Source organism: Spermophilus citellus (assembly GCF_964194105.1).
Source record: "Spermophilus citellus genome assembly, chromosome: 6".
Taxonomy (NCBI): Eukaryota; Metazoa; Chordata; class Mammalia; order Rodentia; family Sciuridae; genus Spermophilus; species Spermophilus citellus.
In genome coordinates, this window is record NC_138187.1 from 157,915,746 (window position 1) to 157,933,004 (window position 17,259).

General features: G+C 40.9%; 2 protein-coding genes across 2 annotated transcripts; one reads left to right on the forward strand and one right to left on the reverse strand.

Moving 5' to 3' along the window:
* The first annotated feature begins 312 nt into the window (after positions 1-312).
* On the forward strand, positions 313-4,190 carry MRPS14 (mitochondrial ribosomal protein S14). The gene is made up of 3 exons (XM_081298482.1): positions 313-429; positions 1,131-1,289; positions 3,690-4,190. The coding sequence occupies exons 1-3, from the start codon at positions 385-387 to the stop codon at positions 3,870-3,872; spliced, it is 387 nt and encodes a 128-aa protein (XP_081154608.1). The 5' UTR covers positions 313-384; the 3' UTR covers positions 3,873-4,190.
* Positions 4,191-7,632: 3,442 nt separating this feature from the next.
* CACYBP (calcyclin binding protein) lies at positions 7,633-16,790 on the reverse strand. Its single transcript, XM_081299671.1, has 6 exons — positions 16,373-16,790; positions 11,631-11,850; positions 10,958-11,054; positions 10,371-10,470; positions 9,093-9,190; positions 7,633-7,967 (listed from the first exon to the last, which is right to left on the reverse strand). Exons 1-6 carry the CDS (start codon positions 16,391-16,393, stop codon positions 7,811-7,813), a joined length of 693 nt encoding a protein of 230 aa, XP_081155797.1. The 5' UTR covers positions 16,394-16,790; the 3' UTR covers positions 7,633-7,810.
* Between the last annotated feature and the right edge of the window lie 469 nt (positions 16,791-17,259).

Sequence of the window (17,259 nt, forward strand, 5' to 3'; positions counted from 1 at the left end):
CCGGTTCCCTCAGGCCGTGTCCCGCTCCCCGCGGAACACGGAGGCGGGACAGAGGGACGCGGGGGAAGGACAGCTGGGGACGATAAAATGGAAGGTGGGGGCGAATGAAAAGAGGTGAGTGGGGACCTACTAGTTTAAGTAAGTGTGTAGACGTATGCATAGAGACCTGCGAGGAACCTCAGACTCCGCCAACACCGCCAAAGTCCTCCCCCTGGGCTTGGGATTTGCCCAACTTGCGTGAAGTCCCGCGAGAGCTCAGCCTCCACTCGCCCTCTTTCCAGTAGGCTAAAGACCCGCCCTGCGCCCGCCCCGCCCCGCCCCGCCCCAGGCCCCGCCCCCAAGACCGCAGTCTGCGCCAGTGTCAATAAAGTTGCGGCGGACAAGATGGCGGCTTCCATGCTGGGCGCGCTGCTGCGGACGTTCCGGCAGGTCAGGCCCGCGCCGTTCTCACCTCCCTTCCTCTCATTCCTGAGTGGCGTAACCTCCGGTCCCCACGACCCTACCACCATAGCACCCCTCGAGGACCAGACCCAGGCTTCTCCCCACCACTTCCGCCTCCGGCTCGACTCGGGCAGATTGGAGCGGATGGTGTGGAGACCCCGACCACACATAGGACACGGAAGGAGTGTGGGTCGAGGAAGAGAGAACCCAGGGCAGTGCGGTGGCGCGGAAGCCGCCGGTGACAGAATTCCCGGGAGCGGGGTGGGCGACCCTGCGGAGAGGTGCCCGGCCGCTTGGAAGAAGGGCTGAGAATTGGCCGCGGAGGATTGCAGTGTGGTGAGGACGGAAACGATCCCGAGAGAGTAGGAGCAAAGAAATTGGAGACTGAGTGTGGACGAGCCTTTTGGAGGAATTTTAGTGTAAAGGCAAGCAAAAGGTGTGTGTGAAAATGTGTCACTTTCCAACACGCATTATTGGCATCATGCTAATTATCACCACTGAGTGTATGTCCATAAAAGTTATTTATCTTTTAATTAGGGAATCTATTATTTTTAATTATTAAAATGGTCCCAAACAACTTTTTAAAAATTGCTTCATAATAGGGACCGAAAGATTGCTGATTGGGGAACACTGGCAGAGCTGAGGCCTGACCGTCCATGTCCTTCACTCGTTCCTGGCCTGTCTTTTAGGTGGTTCCTTCATTAGCTTCACGCCACGTCCGAGGTTACTATGTAGACTGGAGAATGTTGCGTGATGTGAAGAGACGAAAAATGGCCTATGAATATGCGGATGACAGATTGCGGATCAATTCCCTCCGGAAGAATACCATTTTGCCCAAAGATCTTCAGGTTAGCTAATTGAGTCCCTTCCTACCCCAACATCATTAACTCACATCAGATAATTTTCTTTAAAAAATATTTATTTTAATTTTTTTAGTTTTAGGTGGGCAAAATGTTTTATTTTTATGTGGTGCTGAGGATTGAACCCAGTTCCCCTGCATGCTAGGGGAGCACTCCACCACTGAGCCACAACCCCAGCCCTCACATCAGATGACTTTTGATACTGTTTGTTGTGACTTAGTTATCCATATCATTTCTGGAGAATAAAATCCGGTTGTCCAGATCAGCATAAACAGCCTTGAAACTTGGGTGAGTTTCCAAACTAGCCTTCATCCCACCCTTTTAGCAATCAAGGCATTAGGAAGTGTTGCTGGTGCATGGGGCCAAGTGCTTCAGGTGCTTGAACATGACCCGAACTGTTCTTGCTCAGGACCTGTCTTCCTGGACTCCCTTGCTCACCTCTGTGCTGAGGTGGTCTGCCATTTAGGCTTTGCTTCTTATCATGCTCCTCAAGTTGAATAAAATGGAATCAACCCTACTTGACCCTCTGAAGCATAAGGTCCTATGCCTAAGTACAACATAGAACACTTGTTTCAAAGAGCCTTGTCAGGAGGGGGGTAAAAAAACCTTGTCAGGGAGTATAATTTAAACTCAAGGCCATTCACTTTACCAAAAGCTCATATTTATAAATAAATAAATAAATATCATTTATAGATTCTTTTAAGTTTTGTCTGGATTAAGCCAAATGAGCAGAAAACTGAATTTCCTGGACTGCTCAGTTATGGCTTTTACCATAATGGTTTTAAGCTGTCTGTACTTAGGAGTACTAAGAAGAGTCTCTTGAGACACTTAGCTGAAGACACTGTGGTCACAGAAGCAGAGAGTAGAATGGTGGTTTCTTGGAGCTAGGAAGCCATCCGTAAAGTTGGGGAGATGTTAGTCAAAGGGTTCAAACTCAGTTATAGGATGGAAATGTGCAGGGACACCAAAGCACTGCATGTGGCTACCATCAGTAATTCTGTACTGTATACCTGGAATTTGTCAAGAGGGTAGGCAAGTGTTCTTACCACAGTCACACAAAAAGTAACTATGGGAGATGGTGGTTATCTTTTATTAGCTTGATTGTGGTAGTTTTCACAGACACACACACATATAATTCATGTTCTATACCTTAAATATACACATTTTAGTTGTGAATTACATGTCAGTAAAGCCAGAGGGAAATGTTGGGTGCATTATTTATGAAGACCTCCTGTCTGGTGTCAGTACCAGCAACAGCAGTGCAGAGAATCACTGCGGAAACTGATCATGGCTCTCTGCTGTTGCCAAGTAGCTCACAAACCAAATTATGACCCAGTTCCAGAAGCTTATAGGCTTTCAGTGTGCACTTTTTGTGTACTAAGGCATTTATCTTTTCTATGTTGACTTCCTTATTCCAAATGTTCTCACATGTACACTGTCTTAAAACATTTTGGGAACAAGGGAAGTTATGCATAAATAACCAACTTATAGTCATTTGTGAAGATCTGCGCCATGACACTTTGCTTCAGCCTCCCAACCCAGTCATTTCTCCTCTCCACTTCTTGCATAGCACTTAGTATCCACTACTCATTGACTCTGTCATGCTGTTTTGGAGCTAGGAGGCCAGGGGTAGGGTTGGAGAGATGTTGGTCAAAGGGTACAAACTCAGTTATAGGATGGAAATGTGCAGGGACACCAAGGCACAGTATGTGGCTATCATCAGTAATACTGTACTATGTGCTTGGAATTTGCCAGTGGGTAGGCAAATGTTCTGTTCTCTACATATTTCATAATAGCAATACATGCATAAGCATGGTGATCAGGAACTATTCTTAATGCTTATTAGTTTGTTAATTTAGTGGCTTTCATATGCATTGATTTCATTTAACTTGTGGGGTTTTTGTTTTTTTGGCACTGAGGATTAAACCCGGGGCACTTTACCATTGAACTACATCCCTAAGACTTTTTTTCTTTCTTTTTTTTGAGACAGGGTCTTGCTTAGTTGCCCAGGCTGGACTCCTGCCTTAGGCTCTGTAGTAGTTGGGGTTATGGGTGTGTTATTACATCCAACACATTCTTTTTCCTTCTTGAACCCAGGTCCTCAGACGCGTTAGACAAGTGCTCTAACGCTGAACCACGTCCCCAGACCTTGGTTTGTGAATGTTATGACTATGTGAAAATTTCAAATTATAAACCACACTGGAAGGATGTCAGACATTTCTGGCAGCCTTCTGGTCTATGGGTTTCTACTCAGGTTAAGGTTTACTACGTGTCCAGGGTTCTTTGGGAAGCTCTGGCTGACAAAGAACAGCCCTTTAAGCATAAATTTAAACATCTAGAAAAAGCAAATGCATGTGATCTGTGTAGTAATGTTGTGATTCCCTTTAGGAAATGGCTGATAAAGAAATTGCAGCCCTTCCCCGGGATAGCTGTCCTGTTAGGATTAGGAATCGATGTGTTATGACATCCCGACCACGTGGTGTAAAGCGACGCTGGAGGCTTAGTCGAATCGTCTTCCGACACTTAGCTGACCATGGGCAACTTTCTGGGGTCCAGCGAGCAATGTGGTAAAAATCAGCTCCAGAACCAACTGAACTTTCAGGGAAGAAGAGACTTTTTTTGTGATGCTGTGGATCAAACCCAGAGCTTCCCACATGCCAGGCAAATGCTCTGCTATTGAGCCACATCCCCAACCTGAGACCCTAGCTTATATAGGTGTCCAGTAGAATTGTCTCATCTACCCTGTGCTACATATAGTCAAATTACTTTCAAATTTTAAGAAATTTGGATATTTCCTTCTGTCATTAAATTCTCTAAAAGATTAAACATACTGTTCATATACATGATGTAAAGAGTAGAGCAGGCAATAAAAAGTATTTTCTGTGGAAACAGGCTTTGTATGCTTCTTTTTTTCTCTATGCTTTTCCTTTAAGAGTTATCTTTTAGTAACACATAAGGATTTCTATATTTTTTTGAAGTTTTACTTGGTAAAACAGTATTTATCTTGTAGATAACCCGACAGACAGACAATTTAATTCTGGGTTAGTTTCCCTTTCCCTGCCCTATTAGTTGTTAAACAATGGATTGGAAGTTAAAGGTGATGACCTGTATTACTGGCTAATACTCAACTGCTTTGTGTTGACAGCTGAACAGAAGAACCATCTGTTCTTATTACATCTTTACTGTAAAATATGCCTCTTTAAGCTTTGTTGGAATAATATATATTCCCTATATTCAGCAGGTTTTCTTGTGCAGTAACTGAACAGTGTGATCAGCCCAGTGATGAAAAATACATGTTACTATGAAAGAACCCACTTACATACATGTGAAATACATATATAAAATCTTCAGCTAGGTGCTTTGGTGTTTATAATCCCAGCTACCCAGGAAGCTACTTGGGAGAAGGATCCCTTAAACTAAGAATTTGAGGTCAGCTTGGGCAACAGTGAGGCACCATTTAAAAAAAAAAAAAAAAAAACCCATCAGCACAACACAAGAGCCCTGTCATGGAGGATTTCACATTATGTGAAGGGGTTGACTTCATTTAACTACCAGGTACTAGAAAGTTTTAAGCAAAGGAATGACAGTTCATCTACAGATCTCTGATAGCTGTCCGGTAGATGACCATTTCCTAAACACCAAACTAATACTTTGATCTTGGATTTCCCAGCCTCTAGACTGAGGAATTTTCAAGATTCTATTATTTACAAATTAATCTTAAAGCTTTGAAAGGTAAATCTGTAGGCAAGACAGCCAGTTACGAGGATGTCTTGATTGTTCAGGAATTGAGGGCCTGAACTAAGATAGTGGCATTAGCAAAAAGAGGACAGATTTGCAAAGAAAATTAGGTAGGACTTAAGAAACTAATTATATTACTTAAGAGTGAAGATGGCTCTGAGTTCCTGGTAAGAAAAATGGAAAGGGCAACTCAAGACAGAATATAATGGAGAAAAGAACAGGTTTAGGAGAAAACAGATCAGAGAGTTCAGGTTTTAGTCATGCAATATTTGAGATACCTACCATCTGATGGAGAAGTCTAGTATACACTGGGTACCACAGTCTGGAACTCAGGTTAAGAATGAAAATTTGAGGGAATTGTGATATACCTTAGATTCATATTTTCTAATTTATGACAAATTAACAACTAGAATGCTCTAATACCTAAACTAGTAACTGACGTTAATTTCTGTCCCCCAATTTTGTATAAACAACCCAGTGGTTGCAGTTTAAGATTCCTTTGCGGTTATTTTTGTCTGATAGTCCCTCTCACTAGCACTGGTATTCAATTTTATACTGCTAACTTGAGTGTTATGGTTTGCATGTGCCCATTCAAAATTCATGTTGACTTATCAATCCCTGGTGCAACAGTACAGAAATGAGGTGTTAGGAAGGTACCACCTTCATGAATGGGATTAACACTCATTTTGTATTTGTATTTGTCCCTTTTGCGCAATTCAACCATGTGAGAATTCTTGAGAAAGCATCATCTTGGAAGTCAAAAGCCTTTACCAAACACCAAATGCAGAGCTAGTACTTTGATCTTGAATTTCCCAGCGTCCAGATGAAGAAATAAGTTTCTATTATTTACAAATTAATCTTAAGGCATTTTGTTATAGCAGGAGGAATGGAAAGAGTTTGATTTACTTTCAAATAAGGGTTATTTTTACATTTTCAATTTTGTTTTAGATGGTTCTTAAAAATGAACAGTACATTTATTAAAGTATTACTTTTATCTCCATCTCCTTTCTTCCCTGTTGGAAGCAATTTTTTATTAATTCTGAGTTTCTAAATGATTTTCTAAAATAGAAATAAGTGTATTTACATTTCTAACCATTTCTTACAAAGGTAGTAGGACTACTTTGTTTTGTGCTTTGCTATTCTACTACTCTGACCTGGTGATTCTGTGTCACTACATAGAAATCTTTTTTTTTTTTGTGGCTGGAGGTCCTCTCCCTCATGTAGATGTAACCATATATAGCATTTAGCTAGTCCCATTGTTAGATATTTGGGTGTTTCCAATCTTCTGTATAGATCATTCCAAATTTTTGCCAGTTTAGCTTTCCCAGAATTCTAAGCCAGAGGTAAAACACATTCCATTCCGCGTGTCCTTATTTCTCTATAGCCTCAACACAATAGCACCAGTGTTTATCTTCTGGAATTTTCCCCAGTGATAGATAAGAAACAAACAATGTAGTTTCTTAATTTCTTTTCTGAACAAGACGAACATCTTTCTATATTTCAGGTCATTTACTTTTTTCCTATAAACTGTTTGTAATTGTTGAGAATTTTCAACATGTCATTTTTGGTTATGGTAGGTTTTTTTCTTGCCATGTATTCTTTAAAAAACATTATTTTTTAGTTATAGGTGGACACGATATCTTTATTTCATTTTTTAATGTGGTGCTGAGGAGTGAACCCAGTGCCTCATGCATGCTAGGCAAGCACTCCGCCTGTGAGCCACAACCTCAGCCCCTGCCATGTATTTTTATATAGCTAAAACCAACTGATTTAAAATCTAGAATGAATAAAACCATCTATGTAGAGTTTCCCTTTACTTTTGTTTTCATAGAATTCCCTTCATGTCTTCTCATATTTGTATACTTTCATATCTAGATCTAGACTATTTTAAATCCTGCCACTTTTACCAAATTCTTGTTTAGTTATAGTTTCAGATTTAGTTGGTCCTCTTGGATCCTCTAATTGCTTCCTCCATCTAACTACACTGTATAACACTCCAGTAAAATGTAGTGATAGAGCTCATGGCACTTTGCTCTGGCTTCTGATTTTAGGAAAGCCTAATCTTTCTGACATACTTCTGAACAGAGAAAAACTATTCCATTAAATAAAAACCCAACTTTATTGAACCTAGAAATAGATGGATTTTCAAATTCTTTTTGGCTTAATGGTTATTACCTTTATATGCCATCTGACCCACAGCAGACCTAATTGCTCCTACAAAGATGCTTATCCTTGTTTTGATTTAGTTTCAATTTCAATTCTGTATTCGTAAACAAATGCATTTAAATCTACACAGAAGCACGTGACTGAGTGTATGGTAATGCATTGCTTACGCTGGAAATAAGCAATCACTCTACAGCAACTTCCAAGGACGTGTACAACTGAATTTTATGCAAAAATTCGGGTTTTACTCTTATTACATTGGTGGGAACTGATGTCACTAACTTAAAGGCAAGCAAATACTTCTAGCTGAACAAAAATACATAATTTATCTTTTCATGAGGCAGGACTTGCTTTTTACATTTCAATGAAAATGCCATATAACTCTTTCTTGGGGGTGCCGGGTGGGGGAATGACCAGGTACCAATGAAACCATCTTTGGAGTAAGTATTTAATAAGCACATTTTATTTAAATAAATCCTCCAGTAAAGGAGAATTTACTGCCTTTACTGTAAATAGTTATGTCAAATTTATATGTGCAGCTCTCCAACATTCCCTTATTGGAAACATCCATATTTCCACATCACAGTTCCCAAAAAGACTTAAATGTCTCAAAATTCTGTATCTCCTTTGGCTTGCTTCTCTCTTGATTCCACCCAGGCTTTATTAATGGTTCGCTTCATATCATCATCTCCATCTTCATAAATTTTCTTTAGAACATTCATTAATCCCTCACTAGGATCTGTTTCGGTGTCGTATGAAGGCTTTCTATTAAAGAAGAACACATGTGATAATGAAATCAAAGCATGGAAAGACACAATTTCAGATTAATGCTGGTAGGAAATAAATGGGTGGAGGTAAGAGGAAACCAGAGTATCAAAGTACCCTCGATCCAAATATACAAATTCATCTTAATGAAAATATACACTAACCACACATGTACACATTATGTACCAAAGAGTGGTCATCAAAAACGGAGTTACTGTGGGGCACTGTAATTTCAAGTGATTTTTTTTTAGCAGGCCAAATAATATGGATTCGGCTTTTAATTTTTAAGAGTATATTTCTTAACGTTATGTTTTTAAAAAATACTCTGAGGAAAAACCCACAAGCATTAACATTATACAAAGATACATACCGAAGTGCCTACATTTTATTAGAAAAGCCCTTCTCTTAAGCCTGAGATATATGGATCTGGGCCCCAGTGGTAAGAACATAGTCTTAATAAATATGGTCAGTACACCTCCAGTTCAATGAAAGTCCAAATGTATTTAATTCATTATTTGCCAGATTCTGTACTGGGCACTGGAGATACACACAATAAGACAGGGTCCTATACTGGGGTATTTCAGTCTGAATTTAAAATCAATTCCTCAGATAGTTTGGTATCCCTCACTCTAGCCAACCACAGCCCAAATGCATGTGGCTACCAAAGAAGTGAGAAACACAGACAGCCAACTCAATGTAGTCATGAAGGATAAAGAGATTCATCTTTTTCCCTAAACCAGTGGTAGTGAAACTAACTATATATCACAAACATCTGAAGAATTACTAACACACATACATGAATATCTGAGCCTTTCTGGAACTCCTGAAACAAAATTCCTAAGAATAGGCACAGTATCTGTAGATATACCACCATTCTAAGACTGAGAGCCAGTACTAAAGAGCCAACTCTAACTATAAACACCTACAAAGCAACCTGTGGAACACATGACCTCTTCCAGTAGGCTGTGGCAGTTGAAAGCAGGTAAGACAATGGGGTTACTCAATGGACATCAAAAACATAAATGGCCAAATCAGTCTCTACAGTTCCATTATCCATACAAATCAAACAATAATCCCAACCAAGGAAATGATTAAAATACTTAAAAGAAATAAAAGTAGACTTACTCTTTCTCTTTGCATTCTTTTTCAACCTGAGTCAAGTACTCCCACCGTGTGTTTTCTGCTTTCTTTCTACATAAGATGAGAACTGTATCGGTCTTAACCTAGAAGCGGGGAAAAATATAACTTATAAACATATGGAGATTAGTATATTTAGAAAACAGTTACTCGTTCAAGAGCCTATTATATGTGGGACTTATTCTAGATAAAGAGGGTGCTAATGGAGGATGTGAGCAGGAACTTGGGAAGGATTCTTTGGAGAGGAAACAACATCTGGAGAAGGGCATTCTATGCAGTTGGCAAAGCCAACAGAATGGCCCCAAGATGAGATGATCCTGGTGTCTGAAGAAAGGGAGGAGGTGGCTGAATTTTAATGACTGAAAGAATGATATGAAGTATGTTGGGAGGGTGAGGAAGAAGAAGGAACCTCCAACTCCTTTCACAGTGATCAATATTAATTCCCAGAAGTCTCTGAATATTTCTTCCATTATAGGACTGGTGGATGAAGAGGGTTGCAAGGAGACACAAGCTAATAAATTCTTATAATATTCCTTAACACTGTAGAATGACTTGTCTACATACCTGATGCATTAAACCTCATTTATTCAAATGATAGAAAAGAGGATTATCTAAGTTCATGACAAGTATGAAATTTAAGACACTTCCATTATTTTTATAGCTTCTACTACAATTAGGTCAAGTAGTTAAGACCTCCTTTTATGTATCAGAAACTTTATATACACAGTATACCTAATAATAGCTATCATTAATTTAAACATGTTATATATAGTAGTTCACATCAGCATATCATTACAATTTTGTGAAATAAATTATTACCACTGTACAAATAGGGAAAGTGAGGCACAGTAATAAGCTGCCAAAGGTCACAACTAGTAAATGATAAAGTTGGCATTAAACTCAAGCCTTGCTCTTAACCATTTAAAAAGTCTATTTTCCACCTGATTTTAATGCAACGTTATAATAATCTATTCTTCTACAGGATGAGTTGGTAAACGTTTTTGTAAAGGGCCTGATAGTCAATATTTAGGTTTCACAGAGCATTCATCTGTTACAACTACTTAACTCAGTCAATATAGTACAAAGGCAGCCACACCAACACATAAAAAAAGTCTATGCACCAATGTTACTTACAAAGCAGGCATGGTCTATAGTTTGCTGCTCCCTAATATAGCCAATAAATTCTAATTCATCTGAATTCTAAATCAGCCAGGTATAACTTAGTAAGTTTCACAATATTCTGACAAAAAAAACCAAACCACTCACTTTTTTTGAACTGCCTTCCACAGAGATGGGTTTCAAGAGATTGTTCACAATCATGGAGTAACTCTTCCCATTTAGATTCTTTACCAAAAGATCAAATGACCTACAACACAACAGCAAATGCATTATCTTTCTGGTTATATAAAAAGGTAATCTCATAATTGCCTTTCTTTCTTTTTGAGCGGGGGAATGGTGGTAGTGGTGGTGCTGGGGATTGAACTCAGGGGCACTCAGCCACCTCTCCAGCCCTAGTTTGTATTTTATTTAGAGACAGGGTCTCACTGAGTTGCTTAGTACTTTGCTATTACTGAGGCTGGCTTTGAACTCACAAACCTCTTGCCTCAGCCAAATGGTCACCATACCCAGCTACCTTTTTTTTTTTAAGCCATGGACTTTATTTCAGTATGTACAATTGGGTAACCCAGATGATTTTCACCTCTGCAAAAAATTATAATTTGTTTTACAATTATGCTTTATAAAGCATAATTAAAATAAGCAAAATCTTAGAAACTTTACAGAAATGATAAGGCAAAAAAAAAAAAAAAAGACTCTTCATGAGCATTGTCTTTCCCATTATGTTGAGAACTCACCTCTCTGTGAAATGAACCTGCACATTCTCAGCAGGAACTTGATGAACTCCCGTTAAAGTGATATAGATTTTCACAAATTTATCAGACTGATCCCATCCTAGCAACACCAATAAAATATGGAACACAAGTTAAGTCTCCAAAACTGCTTAACAGCCAACATAATGTGGCTTATAATAAAATTCAGTAAAATAAAAAAGAAAATTAAGTAACATGAAAAAATTAAAATTTAAGAAAATTTCTAGGTGGAGAAAACCTCAAAGTAGTTAATACACTTTACCCAAAGTTACTCAAATTCTCAAATTCAGGTTTTGAACATAAAACCCATTTTATTTTCCTTCAAATAAAAACATGACGATTACATAAATTCATTTACTCTTTTTTTGGGGAAATACTTTTCTCCTAAGCCTATGTAATACTAATTCTCTGCCTAACAGGAGGTGAAACATCAGCACTGATTCTACAATCAGCTCTACTTATGTAAAATACAATCCTAACTTCCTCAATTCCTTTCCAGGACATGGTAGATGTGTTTAAAATAGTCCCAGTCTTCACCTCAATGTGTTCATCTGACTAACCTACTAATATCTAACAAAATGCCATTTCAAAACATATTGTCAAACTAACTTACATGAACTGTCAAATGTTAAACTAGATGCAGGGGATCAACTCATACCATAATTACTGATTTTCACAGTATATCCTGTTGTGATGGGAGCAACCACAGCAGCTGGCTTTTCATTGTCAAGTAGTTCTGGTTTCTTCTGTGATTTCTGTTGCATCTTGTTCTTTATTTCTGTCTCAATCTTGTTTTTTTCTGCTGTAAGGGCATCACGTACTCTTTTCCTAGTGGTCTTTTCCAGCAACACCTTTACCTCTTCTAGATCATTCTGCAGCTGTGTTAAAATAGAAGGTAAATTAGCTGTGATAAGTAAGACCTACACCTTTCTTTCTTTTTTTTTTTTTTTTTTTTTGCAATATTGTGGATTGAGTCCAGGTACACTTTACCACTGAGCTACATCCCCAGTCCGTTTACATTCTGAAACAACCTCAAGTTGTCAAGGTTGACCTGCCTCAGCCTCCCTACTCTGGGATTACAGGAGTGCATCACCATACCCAGCTCCTACCACTCATTTCAACTTACTGAAATAACTAAAAATTAAGAGGTTCATCTGTATTTTCCATTTTGGTAAACTATTATCTGCCTTTGTTTTAGGACATTTATTACAAGAAACTTTGGAGATTTAAAAAGGAGAACACAAAAAATTTTCTCAAAGAAATTAACAGATTTTAAAAAAAATTTAGTTATAGATGGACAGTGTCTGTATTTGTTTATTTTTATGTGGTGCTGAGGATCAAACCCAGTGATTCACACATGCGAGGAAGGCGTTCTACCACTGAACATAGTCCCAGCCCAACAGATTTCTTTATAACTCCTAGTCCAGCATTATCAAATGCTAAAAATTTTTAAAAATGTTAAAAGGGCTGAAGGAATCCATGCTGACAGGCTGTGGCAGGTTTACTGAAGCAATGTTCTACTTTCATTCAGTGCTTGGTCCTCACTGATAGTCTTATGCTAAATACCCCACATGAAAAAGTTCGAATTTTTAAGACAAGATTTTTAAAAATTCTGCTTTTAAGACTATATCTGGGTCTGGGGTTGTGGCTCAGTGGTAGAGCGTTTGTCTTGCATGCGTGAGACCCTGGGTGATTCGATCCTCAGCATCACATAAAAATAAATAAATGAAATGCCACAGTCTGGCTGGGCACAAAATAACCGAGCCCCCACGAGGGAGGTTCAAACAGGAACTCCCTTATTGCTCGAACTCCCAACAACGTCACCCACGTGGCCCTTCCAGGAACACCACACACTAACCAGAACTCCCTCCCCTGGTTCCGCCCTCCACTGGGCTCCTGGAAAACTCAATGGGAGCCTGAGGCAGCAGGAGCTGCCCTATTGCAGGATGGCAGGGGTCCATATACAACTGAATATACAGCCCTTTTCAATCCAGCATCATCCAGTCACAGCAATTACACAGCTTAACTTAATTATCATCATCTTAATGGCCCGCTGGCGTCACCTCTCAACCACTCTTTCTGGTAATGTGCCAGGCGCCATTCTGACCTGGCTGTGGCTCTCAGTGAAGTAAAGTTGTTGTGTCCAACTACAACTAAAAGATAAATATTAAAAAAAAAAAAGACTATCTGGTTTGGCAGCTATGTCAGTCATACAGTAAGACATCTGAGACTTGGTTGTGCACAGGAAAAACCAGAAAAATGGTCCAAAATGCAACATCTTCTTGGAAAGGAGGCTTAAGGCTTGTTTTCTTCTCACACCAAAATATCACCTACTGAAGTGTGTTCTACTTTCTGGACATGAAGTCAAAATTTTATGAAGTTCCACCATTAAAAGACACTTTTAGAAAACTGCTGGCTTAAATGACACGTCTCCCCCCCCAAATTTCTTTGACAGAAGTGCCAATAAATGCACAAGATCTTTCCAAATAACTGAGTTCTGGTTTCACAGTAGCCAACTTTATCAGAAAAATCTTACTTCATAACTTGACATTAAATAAAAGGGTCAATATAAAAATCTTTAAATACTTGAGCAGCCTGTAATACCATCAGCTTGGGAGGTTGAGGCAAGGGGCTTGTGAGTTCAAAGCCAGCCTTGGCAAAGGCAAGGTGCTAAGCAACTCAGTGAGACCCTGTCTCTAAATAAAATATGAAATAGGGCTGGGGATGTGGCTCAGTGGCAAGTGCCCCTGAGTTCAATCCCTGGTATCCTTCCCCCACCAAAAATACTTGATAACTTAGTAAACATCAGAATACTATGAAGTTTTAAAGCCTTTATGTTTATTAGCCTTATAAAATGTAGTAACAGAAAGAATACTTTCCTTGTATTCTATGTCTTTAAAAAAAAATTTTGTCGCTGAGGCAAGACAGCATGCCTTTGTTTGTTTTTATGTGGTGCTAAGGATTGAACCCAGTGCCTCACACAGGCTAGGCAAGCGCTCTGCCACTGAGCTGCAGTTCCAGCCCCATTTGATGTGTTTTATTATCTCATCTAACTCAGATGCTGTTGTTTCCCAAAGTATCAAGCTCCTGTCTATTATCTTCCCTCCCCTCCAAGGAAAACTTGTACTATTAAGATAAAAAAGAAAAAAAAGAAAAAAAAAAGCAAACATCTTTTGAGCAGTGTTTTAGTTCAAAGTAATCTTCAAACTATAATGATTTCAAAAACTCCTGTTGTTTCTTCTACCAACATAACAAAGATACTATATGTATAATGAGTGTACTTGTTCCCAGAGCAGGGATTTATTTGTCAAAAATGGGTAATGTATTAAATAAACCTTACTAAAAGGTTTTGTTTTTGATCAGACTAGGATTCCTTTATCTAGCTAATTCCAAAGAACTGAGAATTATTAAGCAAGGGATTCCCAGTGGCTGAATTCCCAGGCCCTCTGTATTGTCAGTTGTGGCTCTAAAGTACTATGGTTAAGGTATCCACTGAAACAAATCACAGAACTGTACCCCAGTTCTTGTTCTTTATAGACCTGAAACCAGCAAAGGTCATTCCTTTGGTGTGCTTTCTAAACACATACTAATTTAAGATGCAGTTTCTTATCTAATTATCTTGTAATCATCCCTTGTTTGTCTTCTTGACATACATTTGTTTTGTGAATGCAAAGACCACATTTCCCTTTTATTCTTATACCTTTATTTTCAAATGTTTCTTAATTATTCATTAGAGACCTCAAAACCAAACTACCTCAAAAATGGGCAAAGGATTAGAGACTTTTCTCCAAAGATATACAACTAAACACCAAGCACGCAGATGCTGAACATGTTTAGTCACTAGAGAAACACATCAAATGCATGAGATACCATTTCACATACCCATTAGGATGGTATAAAAACAAAAACAAAAAGCCCCAGAAAATAACAAATGTTGACGAGCATGTGCAGAAACTGAAGTCTTCATGAGCTTGTGGGAATATAAAATGGTACAACGACTTTGGAAACAGTCTAGCTGTTTCTTGAATTGCCATATGACTTAGCAATTGCATGCTTAAATATGTGATAACCCACAGAACTGATAGCAAGTCCACAAACTTGTACACAAATGTTCAAAGCATTATTCCTATTAGTCAAGAAGGGAAAACAACTCAAATGTCCACCACTCATGATGGGTGAAGAAAATACCCATCATGTGGCCATACAAAAGAATTCTGTTCTGACACATGCTACACCACGTGTGAACTTGAACACATCCTAGATAAAAGAGCCAAAAAACAAAAGGCCGCATACATCATGATTCCACTTATATGAAATGCCTAGAATAGGCAAATCCAAAAACTAAAGCGATGGTGGTTGCCAGGGGAAAGGAGGAGTGGAGAGTGAGGGCTTACAGAGCACTTAAGGGCTTTCATTTTTGGGCTGATGAAAATGTTCTGGAACAAGATAATGCTTATGGTTGCCCAACATTGAATATATACACTTCAAAATTGTTCAAAAGGTGAATTTTACGGCAAAACAACACAAAAAGGAGGCGTCCCTAAACGTGTATCTCAGTATATAAAATTGAAAGCGTTCCTTACATTGATGGGGGATGACACTGGGCTAGCCACATGCAGGACTGTAAAGCCACCGAGGCTCCCCTCAGGTCACATGGTACCCAAGTCACTTGTGGCAAGTCATCCAGATTAATTCTTCATATAGATTTTTACTTAAAACATAAATTTTTTATTTACCAGTACATGTCATTCAAATGGAAGGGAAATTTCCCAGAAAGCGAATCTTACTCGATACCCAGCACTCAACCGTGGATAGCAGCATCTTGTACTGACACCCTACACAGGCAGGAAAAATGAATGCTTAATCGTCCCATTTTGTAACGGAGCAAAAGTAAGCCTCCACAAAGTTAATTCGCCCACATCCAGCGTCTAGAGAGCTAAAAACAGGCCAATTTCCTACCATTAATTACAGCTAACTTTCCAATCATTATTTTTAAAAACCAGCATGTATGTAGCCGTCTGCTGTTTGCCAAGCACTTCTCCCAACCCTGACAACCCCGGAGATGGAAACCACTACTCCGGGGCGGAGCGGCAAGTCCACTCGCCCAGGGAAACACAGCTACGCCTTCGGCTAGAGAAACACCTTCCCACAGCCTCCCGCCGCGAGCTGACCCAGGCTTCTGCAGCCAGCTTTCGCCTGGCGAAGCTTCCGGTCCCCAGCCCGCAAACCACGGCCGCCAGGGCCCGCAGACACGTGAAGGTGACCGGCGCTCGCAGCCGCGCCGCCAGCACTACCTGCAGGCGGGCGGCACCGCCCCGCCCCCGCCGGCAGCGGCAGGTGGGGCGCGGGAGCCCCGGGAAGCGCGACGGCCGCCAGGCGTGGGCCGAGACGGACCCTTACCTCGTCCAGAGCTGAAGCCATGGTCCGGCTGGGTCAGCCCGCGGGCCCGCACTGCAGCCGTGCACCGGAGACAGGAAACGCAGCGCCGAGCGCGCCCGCCGCGAGCGATGCCCCCACAGGCGGAGCCCGCGCGCACACCGACCTTGCGCGAGACCGGGGCCCGCCTTCCGCACGCGGCGCCTCTGGAACCTTCGCGATGCCGCCGCCCACCCCGAGCGCCGCCCGCCGAGCCCGGCCCCGCCCCGCCGAGCCCGGCCCCGCCCGCCGGCGAGCGCCTAGCAACGCTCAACTCTCGCGAGCTAAGCGGCAGCTCCCGACGAGTACTGTCTCTCCCCCTCCGCCCGAGCAGTCTGGTGCCGTTCTGCTTTGACTGTGTTTGCTCTGGCTACGCAGTCGCAGCTCAGAACCGCTATTTTAACTCCGCCCCGGAAATGACGTAAATATTCGGGGTCCAAGTCGGAAGCTAGCTGGCGAGTGGACTGCCCCCACCCTCTCCCTTTCCAGGACACCCAGCCAGCCATTTTGTCTAAGGCTAGTGTGAGAAACTGCTAGAAAAGGACACAAAAGGAAGAAGGAGCAACCTAGTTAAGATAAACAAGTTAAGGATGGAAGATTCCTGAAAGGAACAGCTCGATTCTCTGGATTTTGGCGCGCTGGAAACGTCACACGGCTAGTCTGACGTGGTGGCGTCATCCCAGGCTGCGGCTGCCTTGGCCACGTGACAGGGCCTGAGGGCGCTACCCCGGGTTAGGGCAGCTGACGAAATGCGCCCCCTGTGGCTGCAGTGTCGGCCCCGCCTTCCTAGGCGAGCGGTGGAAGCACGCTTTTTCGGTGCCGTAGCCCATGTACTGACCATCCCGCGAGTCTAGTGCGCCCCCGCATGAGGC